Source organism: Bufo bufo, chromosome 1, assembly GCF_905171765.1.
Source record: "Bufo bufo chromosome 1, aBufBuf1.1, whole genome shotgun sequence".
In the NCBI taxonomy this organism is placed as follows: domain Eukaryota; kingdom Metazoa; phylum Chordata; class Amphibia; order Anura; family Bufonidae; genus Bufo; species Bufo bufo.
The window spans coordinates 710913728-710934556 of NC_053389.1; the positions used below are offsets into that span (position 1 = coordinate 710913728).

At 44.5% G+C, this 20829-nt stretch overlaps 1 protein-coding gene across 2 annotated transcripts in view; it reads left to right on the top strand.

Annotated features, from left to right (window-relative positions):
- LOC120985983 (probable E3 SUMO-protein ligase RNF212) overlaps nucleotides 1-20231 on the top strand; it is a 48846-nt gene extending 28615 nt beyond the window's left edge. Inside the window, exons 8-12 of one of the 2 annotated variants that reach the window (XM_040414238.1) lie at nucleotides 1702-1756; nucleotides 2133-2178; nucleotides 2267-2327; nucleotides 6837-6876; nucleotides 19877-20231. In XM_040414238.1, coding sequence (XP_040270172.1) covers nucleotides 1702-1756; nucleotides 2133-2178; nucleotides 2267-2327; nucleotides 6837-6876; nucleotides 19877-20072 — 398 coding nt within the window. In that variant the 3' untranslated portion in view covers nucleotides 20073-20231. The remainder of the gene's footprint in view (nucleotides 1-1701; nucleotides 1757-2132; nucleotides 2179-2266; nucleotides 2328-6836; nucleotides 6877-19876) is intronic. The other variant, XM_040414239.1, reaches the window with a different exon arrangement.
- The last annotated feature ends 598 nt before the right edge of the window (nucleotides 20232-20829 follow it).

A 20829-nucleotide genomic window follows, 5' to 3' on the forward strand; every position in this document is an offset into this window, starting at 1 on the left:
CTGCAGCACTCACCATAAAATATCCTTTATTGTATGTACAGCCTCAACAAGGCAGTAAGGATGTGAGATCACTGGTGGTGGATGTTTTGCATCTAGTTGCCCTTCATCATGTGACATACAACACATTTAATAGGCAGTCTGCCCCCCATGATCCTGTATATTGCTTAAAGTGTAACAAATGTTTCTTTTTTTTGCTAGTTTATTAGAGCTAGGCACGTATACCTGAGTTAGTCTGTAATTACCTTATAATAACAGCTTTCATTAATGTCATTGCTCTCTCTTTCCACTGCTCCCTTAAAAGACCATTGCTATGGCTCGTCTGTCTCTGGCTAAGAAGACAGGAAGACGGACGGGCGGTCCTCCACACCGCATGCCTGCATTAGGCTTCAGAGTGAGGAGGCGTGTCTCTCAGTAATCCAATCTGATTGGCTCCCAGGGAGCTGCTGGCTACAGCAAGTGTGTATGTGAAGTGAGGGAATGCAATTTTGGCCTCAGAGAACTGGCAGAGAAGTCACCTTGAGAAGATCCTCATATTGTAACTGTTTAAACAGCCGTAACTAAGGGAAAAACTTAAGGAAAACAGTGGTATGTGAAGAAACTAAAGATTGCTTTATGCATAATGCTGCTGCAGCAGTAACATATGCTAAATTATTTTTTTATTTTTATGAAAATTTTATGAAAACATGACAGTTACCCTTTGAAGGGGTTTTCCAAGTGTTTTTTTACTGATGACCTATCCTCTAGGTAGGTCATCAGTATCTGATTGGTCTGGGTCTGACACCTGGGACCCCCGCCTATCAGCTGTCTGAGAAGGCAACAGCGCATTCAGAAGTGCTGTGGCCTTCTCTCTGCTTACCAAGCAAAGTGCTTGGTATCACAGCCTACCTCCATTCACTTCAGTGGGGCTGAGCTGTGCGTAGGCCATGTGACCAATGTACATTGACGTCACATGACCTAAGAAAAGCTGTAGAAGGCCGCAGCAGAGCGCAGGTGCCTTCTCAAACAGCTGATCGGCCGGGGTCCTCTGTGTCTGACCCCCACTGATTAGATACTGATGATCTATCCGGAGAATAGGTCATCAGTAAAAAACACTTAGGGAAACTCTTTTAAATAGCACTTACTTAAAATAAATTGGAAATACAAGTAGAATATATCAGTTATTATACACAGTGTTCACTAGTTAACAGATTATGGCAATAACATATGTGTGTGTGTGTGTGTGTGTGTGTGTGGGGGGGGGGTTATTATACCCATATGCCAGTTTTAGCTTTTTACAGCACCTTTCCCACTTTCCCCAAAAGCAAACATTACACCAGTAATCTACTTCAGCTCTTGGCTGGAGTAGATTTCATTTGTGGCACACGGGCAGCTTACATGCACCACTATTATTAGGAGGTGTGCACGGCTTCCTAATTGTGGCACACACAATGCCGGTCCTAACCCCCTTAGTGACCACCCATACGCCTTTTTTACGGGGGTCACTAAGGGGCCTTAGGCTGGGTCGCTGTAAAAAAGCAGGGAGCGGGGAACCGGCTATCACACATTTATCTTACCGTTTTCCCTCTAACTGGCAAAAGATTAAATACATGTTGATACCACCCAAATTGTTATCCGAGTCTTCAAAAGATATTTGCAGTATGCAGATTTATTATAATTTTTTTATGTAATGATTAAAACAGCCTTGTTTTATTTCTACTTCAGTACGTACGGAAGAACAATATTCTCCATCTGTTTCACAAATGCCCAGTATAAAGAAGTAAGTATGGTGCACAGAGGTCTCTAACATAGCCCTCAAGTACAGTATAGACCACAGCAGACCTCGCTGCTTGGATAGTGCCTTAACTAGTTAAACATCTTTGCAGTTTACTCTTCCAGATGCACCAAATTCCTGTCACATAGGTGTTAAAAAAAAATATTATTTTACACAGAAATGTAACTTGAAAGTCCAAATGCTGCATCTGTAAAAGATCTTTGTGTACCCCATGCCATAGCGCAGTTATTTTCTCAAACAGCAGATAGGCTATTGGGCCTCGTTAGGGCCAGGATGTGATTGCAGCCACTGTAGTTACACCCCTAGTTTTACATTATATTATATTATATGTGTGGTGTACTAATCATTTATGTTTGCACAGGATTGAGGTAACAGACTTCACTTCTAGTGCAGCCAGGAAGAAGAATGTAAGTCTAAGTGTAAATGTATAAGCTACGTGTCCATCAGGCATTTATACTGTATTATTGGTATAAACTATACATTTTGTATTTACAGTTAACCACATCTGGTCCAACTAGATTTTCACTGATAAGCCCTCCTCGAAGTGGGCTCATAGGTAAGCTTATGCATTTTGTTAAACTGTTAATTAATGTAATTCTAATCACACACCCATTGAGGAAGATTTACTGAAGGCCTTTTTACATGGGCCAGTGCCCAGGAATTGTTTTTGTTTTTTTAGCGTTTTAGGCTACTTTCACACTCGCGTTTTGGTTTCCATTTGTGAGACCCGTTCAGGGCTCTCACAAGCGGTCCAAAACGGATCAGTTTTGCCCTAATGTATTCTGAATGGAAAAGGATCAGATTGTCTCACTTTGCCTCCATTCCGTCTCCATTCTGCTTTGCAGCGTTTTGGTGTCCGTCTAACGAAACTGAGCCAAACAGATCCGTTATGACACACAATGTAAGTCAATGGGGACGGATCCGTTTTCTATGACACAATAGAATAAGGATCCGCCCTCTATTGACTTTCAATTGTGTTCAAGACGGATCCGTCTTGGCTATGTTAAAGATAATACAGACTGATCCGTTGTATTATCTGAACGGATCAGTCTGTGCAGATCCATGACTGATCTGCACCAAATGTGAGTGTGAAAATAGCCTTACTCTGCACTTGCAAAAATCAGAACCTGCTTTTTGCTGAACGATTCTTACTGTTATTTAGGGTATGTTCACATACGTTATGGTGCAGTTTTGCCATAAAGACAGTACATAAAACATATATACAAGGCATTCGTAAAGTCTTCAGACCCATTCACTTTTTCACATTAATGTTCTGTTGCGTCCTTGTACTAAAAAAAAATAAAAAATTGTTTTCCCTGACCAATCGGCACTCAGTATCCTATAAAACAGAATTTTCTGACATTTTTGCAAATTTATTAAAAGGGAGTACAAAAATTTCACATGGATATAAGTATTCAGACCCTTTGCTATGACATTTTAAACATTTAGCTCTGGAGCCTCCTATTTCTCTTGATCATCTTTCAGATTTTTCTTCAACTTGATTGGAGCAGTCCACCTATGGTTATTTCAGTTGATTGGACATGATTTGCAAAGACCAACATCTCTCTATATAAGGTTTCACAGCTGACAGAGCAAAAAACAAGCCATGTGGAGGACCTGTAGAACTCAGAGATGTGTGATGTGCAGAAGGGTACAAAAATGTTTGCTGCACTAAAGTTTCCCAAGAGCACAGTGGCTTCCATAATTCTTAAATGGAAGAACTTTGGAAAAACCTGGAATCTTTCTAGAGCTGGCCGCCCCACCAAAATAAGTAATCAGGGGGAAAGGACCTTGGTAAGAGAGGTGACCAAGAACCCAATGGTCACTCTGGCTGAGCTCCAAAGATCCTGTGTGCAGATAGATAAACTTCCAGAAGGTCAGCCATCACTGCAGCATTCCACCAATCTGGGCTTTATGGTAGAATGCCCAGAAAGAAGCCTCTCCTAAGTAAAAGACACATAAAATCCCTCCTTGAGTTTGCAAGAAAGCTCCTAAGGGTCTCCCAGACTGTGAGAAAGAAAATTTCCTGGTCTGATGAAACCAAGATTGAACTTTTTGGACTTAATTCTAAGCGTCATGTCTGGAGGAAACTAGGCACTACTCAATACCTGTCCAATACCATACCTAAAGTGAAGCATGGTGGTTTCACTATCATGCCAGGAAGGAGGGGTTCAGAGACTGGGGCAGGGAGACTGGTCAGAGATGAGTAAAAGCTGAATTGAGCAAACAGTTGAGATATTCCTAATGAAAACCTGATCCAGAGTGGACCTCAGACTGGGCTTAAGGTTCATCTTCCAACAAGACTGGCTTGGGGACAACTCTGTGAATGTCCATGAGTGGCCCAACCAGAGCCCTGACTTGAACCCAGTCGAACATCTCTGGAGAGACCTGAAAATGGTTATCCACGAATGGTCTCCATCCAACCAAACACAGCTTGGGAGGATCTGCAGACAAGAATGGCAAAAAATCCCCAAGTCCAGATGTTCAAACCTTGTGGCATCATACTCCAGAAGACTGGAGGCTGAAATCGCTGCCAAGTCCTGACTAAAGGGTCTGAATACTTATGTCAATGCAAGATTTTAGTTTTTCCTTTTCAATAAATTAGATTTAGATTTCAAACCTTCTGTTTTCATTTTGTCATTATTGGATATTGAGTGCAGATTATTATTATTTATTTATTATTAAAGCACCATTCATCCCATAGCGCTGTACATATGAAAAGGGGTATACATACATAATACAGACAATTGCACTTAGGGTACTTTCACACTAGCGTTTTTCTTTTCCGGCACTGAGTTCCGTCCTAAGGACTCAATACCGGAAAAGAACTGATCAGTTTTATCCCCATGCATTTTGAATAGAGAGCAATCCGTTCAGGATGCATCAGGATGTCTTCAGTTCAGTCTTTTTGACTGTTCAGGACAGAGATAAAACCGCAGCATGCTGCGGTTTTATCTCCGTCCAAAATTCCGGAACACTTGCCGGAATGCCGGAATCCGGCATTAATTTACATTGAAATGTATTAGTGCCGGATCCGGCATTAAAAATACTGCAATTCCGGATGCGTCCTTCTGGTCTTCGCATGCGCAGACCTTTTAAAATGTGAAAGAAAAAAAAAGAAACTGATCCATTTGTCCGTATGACAGACGGATCCGTTCTTGTAATGCATTTGTGAGACGGATCCGCATCCAGATCTGTCTACAAATGCTGTGTGTTTGCATGCAGATTGCTGGATCAGCTCTGCTGGATCACTCTGCCGCAAGTGTGAAAGTAGCCTAAGCATGAACAAGACAAGTTACAAACTGGTACAGAAGGAGAGAGGGCCCTGCCTGTAAGGGCTTACAATCTACATTGATGGGAAAAACTTTTTTTCTAAATTTTAGCACAAGGCTGCAACATAATAAAATGTGAAAAGGCCTGAAGACTTTCCAACCGCATTATATAACACTGTGATGATTGGTTGTGGACAGCATTCTTATCACCCGACACATAGCAATAAATGACATCTGTGACAAACCCAGAAAATCCTTGCAACAGCTGATGGTTTTTCTGTAGTAAATGTAAGTTCTGAGCGTGCATGTGTGTGGCTGGGCTGTCATCTACTGAAAGTTTATGGTCACCTTGAATAAGAGTAGGGAAAGTTTAAGGCCCCTTTCACACGCGGGTGCAATGCATGACGTGTTGCACCCGCACTGAATCCGGACCCATTAATTTCTATGGGGCTGTGCACACGATCTGTGATTTTCACGCATCACTTGTGCGTTGCGTGAAAATCGCAGCATGTTCTATATTCTGCGTTTTTCACGCAACGCAGCCCCCATAGAAGTGAATGGGGCTGTGTAAAAATCGCAAGCATCCGCAAGCAAGTGCGGATGCGGTGCGATTTTCACGCATGGTTGCTAGGAGACGATCGGGATGGGGACCCGATCATTATTATTTTCCCTTATAACATGGTTATAAGGGAAAATAATAGCATTCTTAATACATAATACATACAATAGGGCTGGAGGGGTTACATTTTTTTTTTATAATAATATAACTCACCTTAATCCACTTGATCGCGCAGCCCGGCTTCTCTTCTGTCGTCTTCTTTGCTGTGCACAGGAAAAGGACCTTTGATCACGTCACTGTGCTCATCACATGGTCCATCACATGATCCATCATCATGGTAAAAGATCATGTGATGGACCATGTGATGAGCGTAGTGACGTCATCAAAGGTCCTATTCCTCAAAGAAGAAGACAGAAGAGAAACCAGGCTGCGCAATCAAGTGGAATAAGGTGAGTTAAATTTTATTTTTATTTTTTTAACCCCTCCAGCCCTATTGTACTATGCATTCTGTATTAAGAATGCTATTATTTTCCCTTATAGCCATGTTATAAGGGAAAATAATAATAGCTACACAACACCGATCCCAAACCCGAACTTCTGTGAAGAAGTTCGGGTCTGGTTACCAAACATGCAGATTTTTCTCACGCGCGTGCAAAACGCATTACAATGTTTTGAACCCGCCCGGAAAAAACGCAAACATGGAACGCAATTGCAGTGAAAACTGACTTGTTTTAGTGTCAAAATCGCACCATTTTCCCTGAACGCATCCGGCCCCAATCCGCAACGCCCGTGTGAAAGGGGCCTAAGAGCACAGTCTAAAGGGATTGAGGCCAGGGGGTTTAAAGTGTCACAAAGTTTTCATAAAACTTTTGATATGTCATAGAGACATGTTTTGATCATGGCGGTCCAAGTGCTGTGAACCCCACCGAATGCAAGATCGAGGAGAGGCAGCGTGATATGCAAGCACTTCACTGCCTTACGTCTTTATTCTAGCGATCGAGGGTCAATCAAAGCCCCACCAGTCAAAACCATTGAAACGTCTCTATGACATATCAGAAGTTTCATGAAAACCCACTGACCCTACAGATGTCTAGCGGCAGTGCATAGGGAGCTTAATTTTGACAATTAGCTAGTCTTTTTTTTTTTTTTTTTTTCATCAAATTCACAGTCTTTTATGTTCCCGACTTTTATCTTCTCATAAATATCAAATACAATATAGTATTTCATTTTACAGATTCCTATAGAAGTAATACTTCAGGTGGATCTGGTTTAAGGTAAAACATTATTTGGGTGATAAGTAGGTATGGATTTTTTTTGTCTTGGTTCACACCAGTTTGGGGGCTTACATTCAGTGTGTGTTTTAGCTGGGCTACTAAAAGCTTGCCGCAGATATACACAACTGTAAGCTTATAGATATGTCTTCCACTGAGCGCAGAAAAGACGGCACTGTACGTGTTTTTTTTTTTGCATACAGATGTGTAGAAAGGTGCAGTTAACAATCTTTTTCAGTGCAGTTGAATAAAAGCTATACCGATATATAGCTGCCAAACAATTGCCAACAAGGTATATTTTTGGCATTTGCTTGACCAATAGAACTCTATGGGCACATTCAATGTATGTGTCGAGAGTATTGTCTAAAGCACAGCCGGAAGCAACAGAGCCTTATTAAAGGGAACCTGTCACCAGAATTTTGTGTATAGAGCTGAGGACATGGGTATCTAGATGGCCACTAGCACATCCGCAATACCCAGTCCCCATAGCTCTGTGTGCTTTTATTGTGTATAAAACCCGATTTGATACATATGCAAATTAACCTGAGATGAGTCAGAGCTTGAAAATATGACTCTTCTCTGGTCACACAAGTAAGATATGACTCTTTTATGTTAATTTGCATATGTATCAAATCGTTTTTTTTACACAATAAAAGCACAGAGAGCTATGGGGACTGGGTATTGCGGATGTGCTAGCGGCCATCTAGCAACCCGTGTCCTCAGCTCTATACACAAAATCCCGGTGACAGGTTCCCTTTAAGGTTATTTTTACAAAGATAAAGTTAGGCTTCATGTCCACATACAGACCAAAAGTTTGGACACACCTTCTCATTCAAAGAGTTTTCTTTATTTTCATGACTATGAAAATTGTAGATTCACACTGAAGGCATCAAAACTATGAATTAACACATGTGGAATTATATACATAACAAACAAGTGTGAAACAACTGAAAATATGTCATATTCTAGGTTCTTCAAAGTAGCCACCTTTTGGCAACTCTTGGCATTCTCTTGATGAGCTTCAAGAGGTAGTCCCCTGAAATGGTTTTCACTTCACAGGTGTGCCCTGTCAGGTTTAATAAGTGGGATTTCTTGCCTTATAAATGGGGTTGGGACCATCATTTGCATTGAGGAGAAGTCAGGTGGATACACAGCTGATAGTCCTACTGAATAGACTGTTAGAATTTGTATTATGGCAAGAAAAAAGCAGCTAAGTAAAGAAAAACGAGTGGCCATCATTACATTAAGAAATGAAGGTCAGTCAGTCAGACGAAAAATTGGGAAAACTTTGAAAGTAAGGGCTATTTGACCATGAAGGAGAGTGATGGGGTGCTGCGCCAGATGACCTGGCCTCCACAGTCACCGGACCTGAACCCAATCGAGATGGTTTGGGGTGAGCTGGACCGCAGAGTGAAGGCAAAAGGGCCAACAAGTGCTAAGCATCTCTGGGAACTCCTTCAAGACTATTGGAAGACCATTTCAGGGGACTAACTATTGAAGCTCATCAAGAGAATGCCAAGAGTGTGCAAAGCAGTAATCAAAGCAAAAGGTGGCTACTTTGAAGAACCTAGAATATGACATATTTTCAGTTGTTTCACACTTGTTTGTTATGTATACACTGCTCAAAAAAATAAAGGGAACACAAAAATAACACATCCTAGATCTGAGTTAATTAAATATTCTTCTGAAATACTTTGTTCTTTACATAGTTGAATGTGCTGACAACAAAATCACACAAAAATAAAAAATGGAAATCAAATTTTTCAACCCATGGAGGTCTGGATTTGGAGTCAAAATTAAAGTGGAAAAACACACTACAGGCTGATCCAACTTTGATGTAATGTCCTTAAAACAAGTCAAAATGAGGCTCAGTAGTGTGTGTGGCCTCCACGTGCCTGTATGACCTCCCTACAACGCCTGTGCATGCTCCTGATGAGGTGGCGGACGGTCTCCTGAGAGATCTCCTCCCAGACCTGGACTAAAGCATCTGCCAACTCCTGGACAGTCTGTGGTGCAACGTGATGTTGGTGGATAGAGCGAGACATGATGTCCCAGATGTGCTCAATTGGATTCAGGTCTGGGGAACGGGCGGGCCAGTCCATAGCATCAATGCCTTCGTCTTGCAGGAACTGCTGACACAATCCAGCCACATGAGGTCTAGCATTGTCTTGCATTAGGAGGAACCCAGGGCCAACCGCACCAGCATATGGTCTCACAAGGGGTCTGAGGATCACATCTCGGTACCTAATGGCAGTCAGGCTACCTCTGGCGAGCACATGGAGGGCTGTGCGGCCCTCTAAAGAAATGCCACCCCACACCATTACTAACCCAATGCCAAACCGGTCATGCTGGAGGATGTTGCAGGCAGCAGAACGTTCTCCACGGCGTCTCCAGACTCTGTCACGTCTGTCACATGTGCTCAGTGTGAACCTGCTTTCATCTGTGAAGAGCACAGGGCGCCAGTGGCGAATTTGCCAATCTTGGTGTTCTCTGGCAAATGCCAAACGTCCTGCACGGTGTTGGGCTGTAAGCACAACCCCCACCTGTGGACGTCGGGCCCTCATATCACCCTCATGGAGTCTGTTTCTGACCGTTTGAGCAGACACATGCACATTTGTGGCCTGCTGGAGGTCATTTTGCAGGGCTTTGGCAGTGCTCCTCCTCTTCCTCCTTGCACAAAGGCAGAGGTAGCGGTCCTGCTGCTGGGTTGTTGCCCTCCTACGGCCTCCTCCACGTCTCCTGATGTACTGGCCTGTCTCCTGGTAGCGCCTTCATGCTCTGGACACTACGCTGACAGACACAGCAAACCTTCTTGCCACAGCTCGCATTGATGTGCCATCCTGGATAAGCTGCACTACCTGAGCCACTTGTGTGGGTTGTAGACTCTGTCTCATGCTACCACTAGAGTGAAAGCACCGCCAGCATTCTAAAATGACCAAAACATCAGCCAGGAAGCATAGGAACTGAGAAGTGGTCTGTGATCACCACCTGCAGAACCACTCCTTTATTGGGGGTGTCTTGCTAATTGCCTATAATTTCCACCTGTTGTCTATCCCATTTGCACAACAGCATGTGAAATTGATTGTCACTCAGTGTTGCTTCCTAAGTGGACAGTTTGATTTCACAGAAGTGTGATTGACTTGGAGTTACATTGTGTTGTTTAAGTGTTCCCTTTATTTTTTTGAGCAGTGTATAATTCCATATGTGTTAATTCATAGTTTTGATGCCTTCATAGTCATGAAAATAAAGAAAACTCTTTGAATAAGAAGGTGTGTCCAAACTTTTGGTCTGTACTGTACATGTCAGTATTTCAGTACACAAACAATGGATACGGATATAAATACGGATACCTTCTGTATGTACGCCACATTTTTCTTACTCTGATCAATAGAAAGGACTATTCTCATCTGAAATACAGTAAAAAAAAATAGGACATTTGTGGTACAGCCATGTGGATCTTAAAAAAATACAGATGTTAATGGCCCTGTAGAAATGAATGGGTCAGTGTTATGTCCGCAAAATATTTGGATAGCACAGGGATGAAAATAACGGTCATGTCCTTGAGGCCTTAATTTGGTGTAGTAGAAGTCCGTCTTCAGCTCAGAGGCCATTCTGCCGTGATGTATAGAAGTAAGAATAATGGCTGTCAGACAACCCCAGTGAAACTTGTGCGGTTGTTAGGGCTCATGCATATGAACGTGCCATGTTTTGTGGTCCGCAAATTGCAGATATGTAAAACATGGATACCGCCCTTGTGCGTTATACAATTTGCAGAACAGAACAGGCCGCCCATAAAATAAATGCAATTTCTTGTCTGCAAAACGGACAAGGACATGTTCTATTTTTTTTGTGCCCCACAGAATGGAGCAACGGATGCGGACATTTAAGTGAATGGGTCCACATCAGAGCCGCAAAAAATGCGACTCGGATGCAGAACCAAACCACATTTGTGTATATGAGCCCTTAGGCAGTAAATTCTTTTCTGGAAGAGATTTTGGGGAGAACCATTTTAGAATATGTTAGCTCTCACCTTGCGGTTTAGTATAATGATAGATGATAAAAATCCATATACTGTACTAGACATACAGTATGTGCCAATTACAGGATTTGTTTAAACCTGTTATACAGGTTTCCCTCCTGTTCATGTTGAGTCAAAAGCATGAAGTGCTGCACAAGAACTTTATATTTTGTATAAACACAATTCACATATGACCACCAATATATGCAAAATGTCAAGACTAAAATACATTGCAAGTAATACCTTGGCATATATCGAAGCTAGCTGCATTCAAGTTTTCAATATACTTAGTCAGGTCCATAAATATTGGGACATCTACACAATTGTAACATTTTTGGCTCTATACACCACCACGATGGATTTGAAATGAAACGAACAAGATGTGCTTTAACTGCAGACTGTCAGCTTTAATTTGAGAGTATTTACATCCAAATCAGGTGAACGGTGAAGGAATTACAGCAGTTTGCATATGTGCCTCCCACTTGTTAAGGGACCAAAAGTAATGGGACAATTGGCTTCTCAGCTGTTCCATGGCCAGGTGTGTGTTTAGAGATTAGAGTTTGCCAAACGACATCTAAAAAAGCCTTCACAGTTCTGGAACAACATCCTATGGACAGATGAGACCAAGATCAACTTGTACCAGAGTAATGGGAAGAGAAGAGTATGGAGAAGGAAAGGAACTGCTCATGATCCTAAGCATACCACCTCATCAGTGAAGCATGGTGGTGGTAGTGTCATGGCGTGGTCATGTATCGCTGCCAATGGAACTGGTTCTCTTGTATTTATTGATGATGTGACTGCTGACAAAAGCAGCAGGATGAATTCTGAAGTGTTTCGGGCAATATTATCTGCTCATATTCAGCCAAATGCTTCAGAACTCATTGGACGGCACTTCACAGTGCAGATAGACAATGACCCAAAGCATACTGCAAAAGCAACCAAAGAGTTTTTTAAGGGAAAGAAGTGGAATGTTATGCAATGGCCAAGTCAATCACCTGACCTGAATCCGATTGAGCATGCATTTCACTTGCTGAAGACAAAACTGAAGGGAAAATGCCCCAAGAACAAGCAGGAACTGAAGACAGTTGCAGTAGAGGCCTGGCAGAGCATCACCAGGGATGAAACCCAGCGTCTGGTGATGTCTATGCGTTCCAGACTTCAGGCTGTAATTGACTGCAAAGGATTTGCAACCAAGTATTAAAAAGTGAAAGTTTGATTTATGATTATTATTCTGTCCCATTACTTTTAGTCCCTTAACAAGTGGGAGGCACATATGCAAACTGTTGTAATTCCTACACCGTTCACCTGATTTGGATGTAAATACCCTCAAATTAAAGCTGACAGTCTGCAGTTAAAGCACATCTTGGTCGTTTCATTTCAAATCCATTGTGGTGGAGTATAGAGCCAAAAATGTTAGAATTGTGTCCATGTCCCAATATTTATGGACCTGACTGTACCTTACTGTTCTTACTCCACGCTCAGCCACTGTGGTTTTCCAAATGATGATGTGTTGTGACCAATCAGTATGGACAACTCCTCTTCACATAGGCATATCCGTGCACTAAAAATTATAATGTTACGGTTTTAGGCTCATAAAAAGTATTCCATTTCTCAGAATATTCTATTAAAGGCGTTGTCTCACTTCTGCAAATGGCATTGTTTATGTAGAAAAAGTTAATACTTACTAATCTATTGTGATTGTCCATATTGCCTCCTTTGCTGGCTGGATTAATTTTTCCATCACATTATATTGTTTACCGTATTTTTCGCCCCAAAAGAAGCACTTTTCCAAAAAGTGGGGGGGAAATGTGCAGCCAGCCAGTCGCAGGGGGTACACGTGAGGTTCACGGTAGACCATATCGGGGTCAAATGGTATAACACACAGTTCATCAGTTTACTCACGGTTAGCAGATAGCCTCCCTGGGCTGGCAGCACAGTGTTGAGGTGGACAGCACGAAATCCTCCGGGGCACGCTCTGCGGTAGAAAGCATCAGCCAAGATGTTGGTTGAGGTGCCCTTGATGATAAGGGTGCTTGTTGCGGCTGAGTCCTTTGATGAAATTTGTCATGACACCAGTACCGTTAATGGTGGTACAACCATAGGTAGTAATAATGAGGTAGACAGTGGTAAAATGCAACTCACAACTTTTACTTCAGTGGATTTTCAGTTGCTGTGGTACACTTATGCAGTCTTTAGATGGTACAGAGACGATACTGCAAATCCACTGTTTAGGGCTTGTCAGGTGCTTGGTTGGTTTTGGAGCAGTGGGTTAGGTGTACCTGGTTCCTTTAGATGCCTTGGATCCTATTCCTTGTCTTTCCCCTACAAGCTAAGTATGTGTAGACAGGAAAACTCAACTGTCCCTCAGAAGAATGGTGTGGCTGCCTGAATCTATAAACCTCCACCATGCAAAGGTGTCTGTGGCCCTGAATAATGGCTCTTATCACCGATGAATTCCTAGGAATGCTTGTTTCTTTTCCAGGGAGGCAAACTCTTCTCCTACTGGTTGAGGATGCAAGTCTATAGTCCAGCTACAGAAGGAAAACGCTCTTCTGCGCCTAAACATCTGAGTAAACACCTCCTAGCGAAGTTGGCTCCTCTCACTACATCCTAGTTAATCTGATCTGCCTTGACTAATCTGTCTCACTAGGCCTGACCTGAATATATATAGGACATGCACTTCATTCCCATCTAGTGGTGGGATGTATAAATTGCACCTAATAGGCCTGTTAACAGGGATTTTGCAGTCACACAAATGCGAAGTTACACATAACAACCAAATGCTTGTAATAATATAAAAAAGTGCTTTTAAGCAGTGCCCACACACACGTAGTGGGACACTGCAAATGCCCCTGCGTCTTATGGGGCGAATGCTGCCATTTTACATCGCAGACTGCGATGTATCAGCTGGACGGGGGAGGGGCCGGTGTCATGCAAATGCGGCAGGGCGGTGCGGTCACTGTACTCCGGCCCCACCGCTCACTCACTTCCTTAATGCCTAAACATTTTATAATAATAGCTCTCATTGAAGTTCCGATCCCCAGCCCCATCTGTACTACTTACTAAATGTCCTGTAGCAGGCAGAGCAGGGCGGGCGGCCGGCCGTAACTCGCTGACTTCATTCATAAAGTAGGCGGCGCAGGCACGTGACGTCAGTGAGTTACGGCCGGCCGCCCGCCCTGCTCTGCCTGCTACAGGACATTTAGTAAGTAGTACAGATGGGGCTGGGGATCGGAACTTCAATGAAAGCTATTATTATAAAATGTTTAGGCAATAAAGCAGTGAGTGAGCGGTGGGGCCGGAGTACAGTGACCATACCGCCCCGCTGCATTTGCATGACACCGGCCCCTCAGTATATTATATATTAGGGCATCTGTGGATGCCACTATTATGGGGTGGGGAATATGTGGATGGCACTGTCATGGGGGGGGGGGAAGAGATCTGTGGATGGCACTGTTATGGGGGGTGATCTGTGGATGGCACTGTTATGGGGTGGGGGATATGTGGGTGACACATATATAGCAGTGCCATCCACAGATCCACCCCCCATAACAGTGCCATCCACAGATCACCCCCCCATAACAGTGCCATCCACAGATCTCCCCCCCATAACAGTGCCATCCACAGATCTCCCCCCCATAACAGTGACATCCACAGATCCCCCATAGTAGTGTCATGCACAGACCACCATTAGTTCAAAACCCACCAAAAGCACACCTTTTGGTTAAAACATTTTTTTTTCTTATTTTCCTCCTCAAAAACCTAGGTGCGTCTTATGGGCCGGTGCGTCTTATAGGGCAAAAATACGGTGTATATATAGTTCATATCCAACGGTTATGACCACAATGCAATGCAATTCTTACTTGTCATACTTGCATACTATAGATCAGTGATGGTGAACCTTTTAGAGACCGAGAGCCCAAACTGCAACCCAAAACCCATTATTTATCGCAAAGTGCCAACACGGCAATTTAACCTGAATACTACAGTCCAATATAGTATATCTTCCATGTATTTTATCATTTAGCTATAATAGCCTGCCTACATTCAGTGCGCTGCCTGTGCCCTTCATAGCGCGCCCTGCGCTGATGAATGGCAGGAAAAGTCTAGGGCATATTGGTACACCATAGACTTTTTCCAGGGTGCGAGTGCCCCACAGATAGGGCTCTGAGTGCTGCCTCTGGCACCCGTGCCATAGGTTCGCCACCACTGCTATAGGAAAAAGCCCTCACTGCTACTGTTTAAACTGTTTATTAGTCTGTTATTCTGTAATGTCTGATCTTGCCTGTACATGTACTCTCTGAAAATGTAAAGCAGTATGGAATATGGTGGTGCTGTATAAATAAAGTTTATTACTTTATTTTATTAAATTGACAATCAGGTGTTACTATTCCCCTTCTCAAAAGTCTGATGCTGTCAGCACTGATTGTTCTGTGCAGGGACACCATTTGACAAGAGGAATAGTAACGCCCAGTTACCAATTTATTCTTATACTGTACTTCAGGGAGTACTGTATATTTCGGGTTTTAGAGGAGGACAATAAGAAAAAAATATTTTTCATTAGACCTCAGGTCAGACCACCAATCAGGCCCTCAATGTTAATAAGACCCTCAATCAGACCTCAGATTAGACCCCAATGTGAATGACCCCCAATCATGCCTCAGATAAGAGCCCCAATATAAATAAGACCCCCATTCAGGCCTCAGATCAGCCCCCGTGCCTCACTCATGTCATCAGCCCCCGTGCCTCACTCATGTCATCAGCCCCCCGTGCCTCACTCATGTCATCAGCCCCCCGTGCCTCACTCATGTCATCAGCCCCCCGTGCCTCACTCATGTCATCAGCCCCCCGTGCCTCACTCATGTCATCAGCCCCCCGTGCCTCACTCATGTCATCAGCCCCCCGTGCCTCACTCATGTCATCAGCCCCCCGTGCCTCACTCATGTCATCAGCCCCCCGTGCCTCACTCATGTCATCAGCCCCCCGTGCCTCACTCATGTCATCAGCCCCCCGTGCCTCACTCATGTCATCAGCCCCCCGTGCCTCACTCATGTCATCAGCCCCCCGTGCCTCACTCATGTCATCAGCCCCCCGTGCCTCACTCATGTCATCAGCCCCCCGTGCCTCACTCATGTCATCAGCCCCCCGTGCCTCACTCATGTCATCAGCCCCCCGTGCCTCACTCATGTCATCAGCCCCCCGTGCCTCACTCATGTCATCAGCCCCCCGTGCCTCACTCATGTCATCAGCCCCCCGTGCCTCACTCATGTCATCAGCCCCCCGTGCCTCACGTCACATAAAATAAAAAAAATACACTTACCTCTCCTACTCTGGATGCCACTGCTCCTCTACTCCAGCGCTCTTCTTCTTCCTGCCGCGGCTGCGCTGTGACCAGACGTGCACAGCATAAGGTCACAGAGCGCCCTAATGCTGTACGCAGCCACAGCACAGCCGATGGCCGAGGAACAGGAGATGGCGAGTACAGTGCCCGGGGAGTGCTACATTCACTGCTTCCCGGTCCTCCGGTACTAATGAGCGCTTCCATAATGGAAATGCTCATTAGTATTCGCCCATGAGACGCACTGACATTTTCATCCCATCTTATGGGGCAAAAATAGAATAGTTACTTTATGGGGATTTTCCATGGGGATTTTTGTGTACGTTTCTGTGCTGAGTCTGCACTGAATTTCACATGTTACATGCTGATTTTGTCGCAGTATTTGTACCAGATCTCACCCACTGCATTGCGAAATCAGGGTGAAATAAACAATAAAAATCCCCACAAACAATTGTCATGCTGCAGATTTTAAAATCCACACCGCAGGTCAATTTCCACGTGGAAAACGTCTGCATTTAGAAAATGTCATCTACCTAGCTGATACTAGATTTATATTGGATAGGTCATCAGTATCAGCACCCCCACCAATCAGCTGTTTCAAGAGAGGGCAGTGCTTTCTCTTCAAACAGCTGATTGGCGGGGGTGCCGTCAGTCGGACCGCCGCCAATCTGATATTGATAACCTATCCGGAGGATAGATCATCAATGTAAAAAAAAAAGCAAACACTTTAAGCTGCTGGGTTTCCACACAAAATCTTTGATGCAATGTGATATACACTGCTCAAAAAAATAAAGGGAACACAAAAATAACACATCCTAGATCTGAATTAATTAAATATTCTTCTGAAATACTTTGTTCTTTACATAGTTGAATGTGCTGACAACAAAATCACACAAAAATAAAAAATGGAAATCTAATTTTTCAACCCATGGAGGTCTGGATTTGGAGTCACACTCAAAATTAAAGTGGAAAAACACACTGCAGGCTGATCCAACTTTGATGTAATGTCCTTAACACAAGTCAAAATGAGGCTCAGTAGTGTGTGTGGTCTCCACGTGCCTGTATGACCTCCCTACAACGCCTGTGCATGCTCCTGATGAGGTGGCGGACGGTCTCCTGAGGGATATCCTCCCAGACCTGGACTAAAGCATCTGCCAACTCCTGGACAGTCTGTGGTGCAACGTGACGTTGGTGGATAGAGCGAGACATGATGTCCCAGATGTGCTCAATTGGATTCAGGTCTGGGGAACAGGCGGGCCAGTCCATAGCATCAATGCCTTCATCTTGCAGGAACTGCTGACATACTCCAGCCACATGAGGTCTAGCATTGTCTTGCATTAGGAGGAACCCAGGGCCAACCGCACCAGCATATGGTCTCACAAGGGGTCTGAGGATCTCATCTCGGTACCTAATGGCAGTCAGGCTACCTCTGGCGAGCACATGGAGGGCTGTGCGGCCCTCCAAAGAAATGCCACCCCACACCATTACGGACCCAATGCCAAACCGGTCATGCTGGAGGATGTTGCAGGTAGCAGAACGTTCTCCACGGCATCTCCAGGCTGTCACATGTGCTCAGTGTGAACCTGCTTTCATCTGTGAAGAGCACAGGGCGCCAGTGGCGAATTTGCCAATCTTGGTGTTCTCTGGCAAATGCCAAACGTCCTGCACGGTGTTGGGCTGTAAGCACAACCCCCACCTGTGGATGTCGGGCCCTCATATCACCCTCATGGAGTCTGTTTCTGACCGTTTGAGCAGACACATGCACATTTGTGGCCTGCTGGAGGTCATTTTGCAGGGCTCTGGCAGTGCTCCTCCTGTTCCTCCTTTCACAAAGGCGGAGGTAGCGGTCCTGCTGATGGGTTGTTGCCCTCCTACGGCCTCCTCCACGTCTCCTGATGTACTGACCTGTCTCCTGGTAGCGCCTCCATGCTCTGGACACTACGCTGACAGACACAGCAAACCTTCTTGCCACAGCTCGCATTGATGTGCCATCCTGGATAAGCTGCACTACCTGAGCCACTTGTGTGGGTTGTAGACTCCGTCTCATGCTACCACTAGAGTGAAAGCACTGCCAGCATTCAAAAGTGACCAAAACATCAGCCAGGAAGCATAGGAACTGAGAAGTGGTCTGTTGTCATCACCTGCTGTAAGGGTACGCTCGGTTGCGTTCCAGCGTGGAACGCAGAGGCCATCTGTAATAGGACGCTGGTTTGCGTTCCAGCGTGGAACGCAACGGCCGCCGGGCCATCTAGTGGCTCCGCCCACTCACGCTCCGGCCAATAAATGGCAGCCAGGGGCTGTACAGGGTGTTCCACTAATTTGGAGTGCGCACCCTGTTAACGCCATTCACCTAGAGGACGCAATTCCCGATTGGAACCCCAACACCCTGGAGGACTCCCCACCTTCGTCCACTGGCTCCCCCGCTGCTGGCTCCCACGCCACTGACTTCTAACTGCAAGTATCTGGCCGCAATCAGGCTTATTATTACAACAGCAATTGAAAGTGGAGGGAACCCCCGGTGCTGAGAGAGGGTATTGCAGGCTAACTCCTCACCTGAGGACATGATATGAAATACTTTGTATCCCCTTCAACTAATAGGGGACATTCCTCCTCATAGCTACCAATTAGATTGTTATGCGGTATATGATTTTGTTAACCCCAAACTCTCCGCTTGAGATTGAGAGAGCCGCCTGGGGTTGATACTGAGCAGCCGCAATTCACACAGCCAAACACTCAGGCAGTGTGGTAGAAGTGGATGTCCTTTGTTTCCGCAGTTGAGATCCTAACTGATCAACTTGGTGCGTTACACCTGCAGAACCACTCCTTTATTGGGGGTGTCTTGCTAATTGCCTATAATTTCCACCTGTTGTCTATCCCATTTGCACAACAGCATGTGAAATTGATTGTCACTCAGTGTTGCTTCCTAAGTGGACAGTTTGATTTCACAGAAGTGTGATTGACTTGGAGTTACATTGTGTTGTTTAAGTGTTCCCTTTATTTTTTTGAGGAGTGTAGTTTCACACTAGCAATGGATTTTTGGCATGTTGTTCCGGTAGAGCAGGGATGCTCAACCTGCGGCCCTCCAGCTTTGCAAAACTACAACTCCCAGCATGCTCGGACAGCCTACAGCTATCGTCCTACAGCAGGGCATGCTGGGAGTTGTAGTTTTACAACAGCTGGAGGGCCGCAGGTTGAGCATCCCTGCGGTAGAGGAACCTCCTGCTGGAGTTGATTGTATCCAGCATAGCCGGATACTACCCTTTTCCCTCTGAGCCCAATGACTATAATTGGACCTGGTGGGGATCCGGCATTAGTGCCGGGATTCAGTCAGACAAAAAACTATGCTTTTCGGGTATGCCGACTGTCCCTGTTTAGCGCTAGTGTGAAACTAGCCTTATACATTTAGCAACAAACATGAATATTTATGCATTTTTACAAAGTGTTGCATGAAGGCATCTAGTAGTGTAAAGTGTCATTTTCATAATGTACCAGGTGTCTTCTTTTAGAAAATATATTTGCGGATTAATTATGAAAACTGCCCTGCAACCCTTGACAGAGAAAGAATTAACGCATATATTGGTGGTAATATCTGAAAACTCCTTTAATTTAGGCTACATGCTAAATCTAACTTACCTCTTTCTATACAGATCAAGTGTTGGATCTTCACAGCACAATATTTTCCAGCAGCGTTCAAAGTCTCCGTCACCAACACACCAAGGAAGCAGCTGGCACTTGTCTGGCTATAGATCCGCACAGATATTATTACAGACACCCTTGCCTTCCCAGACATCCAGTGCTAGGCAGCCCATTACTCTTGCCAACATTTTGCAGCGTCATCTTTAAATAGTAATAGAAAAATGTCATTTTCTTAACTTTATGTCTTTAGGGAAGTGGGCCATATGACCTGCCTAATACTGCTAATACATAATGTAATACATAGATTTTTTTAAATTGAAACTCTGAGCAAAATGAATAATTATTAAAATTGAATTGCTGACTGTTTGCTTGCTGTCATGTGTGTCTTGTAGTGTAAATGACTGGCAGCAGTGGTTGTCATTACCACTCCCCTGTTTCTACCATTATTCAGGGCTCTGGAATTATTGGCTGAACTGCAGAGTACTGACTGATGTCAGGAGGGTGAGGTCAGTGCTCCACATATTACTGGAGGTCCAGTAGCTGCAGAGTACTGACTGATGTCAGGAGGGTGAGGTAAAGACTCTACGTATTACTGGAGGTCCAGTAGCTGCAGAGTACTGACTGATGTCAGGAGGGTGAGGTCAGTGCTCCACATATTACTGGAGGTCCAGTAGCTGCAGAGTACTGACTGATGTCAGGAGGGTGAGGTAAAGACTCTACGTATTACTGGAGGTCCAGTAGCTGCAGAGTACTGACTGATGTCAGGAGGGTGAGGTCAGTGCTCCACATATTACTGGAGGTCCAGTAGCTGCAGAGTACTGACTGATGTCAGGAGGGTGAGGCAAAGACTCTACATATTATTGTACGTCCACAGGGCCGTCTTTGCCGCAGGGCAAAAGGGGCAGCTGCCCTGGGCCCAGTTGCTCCTGGGGGCCCAAGGCATCTCCGTTTCCCGACTCCCACA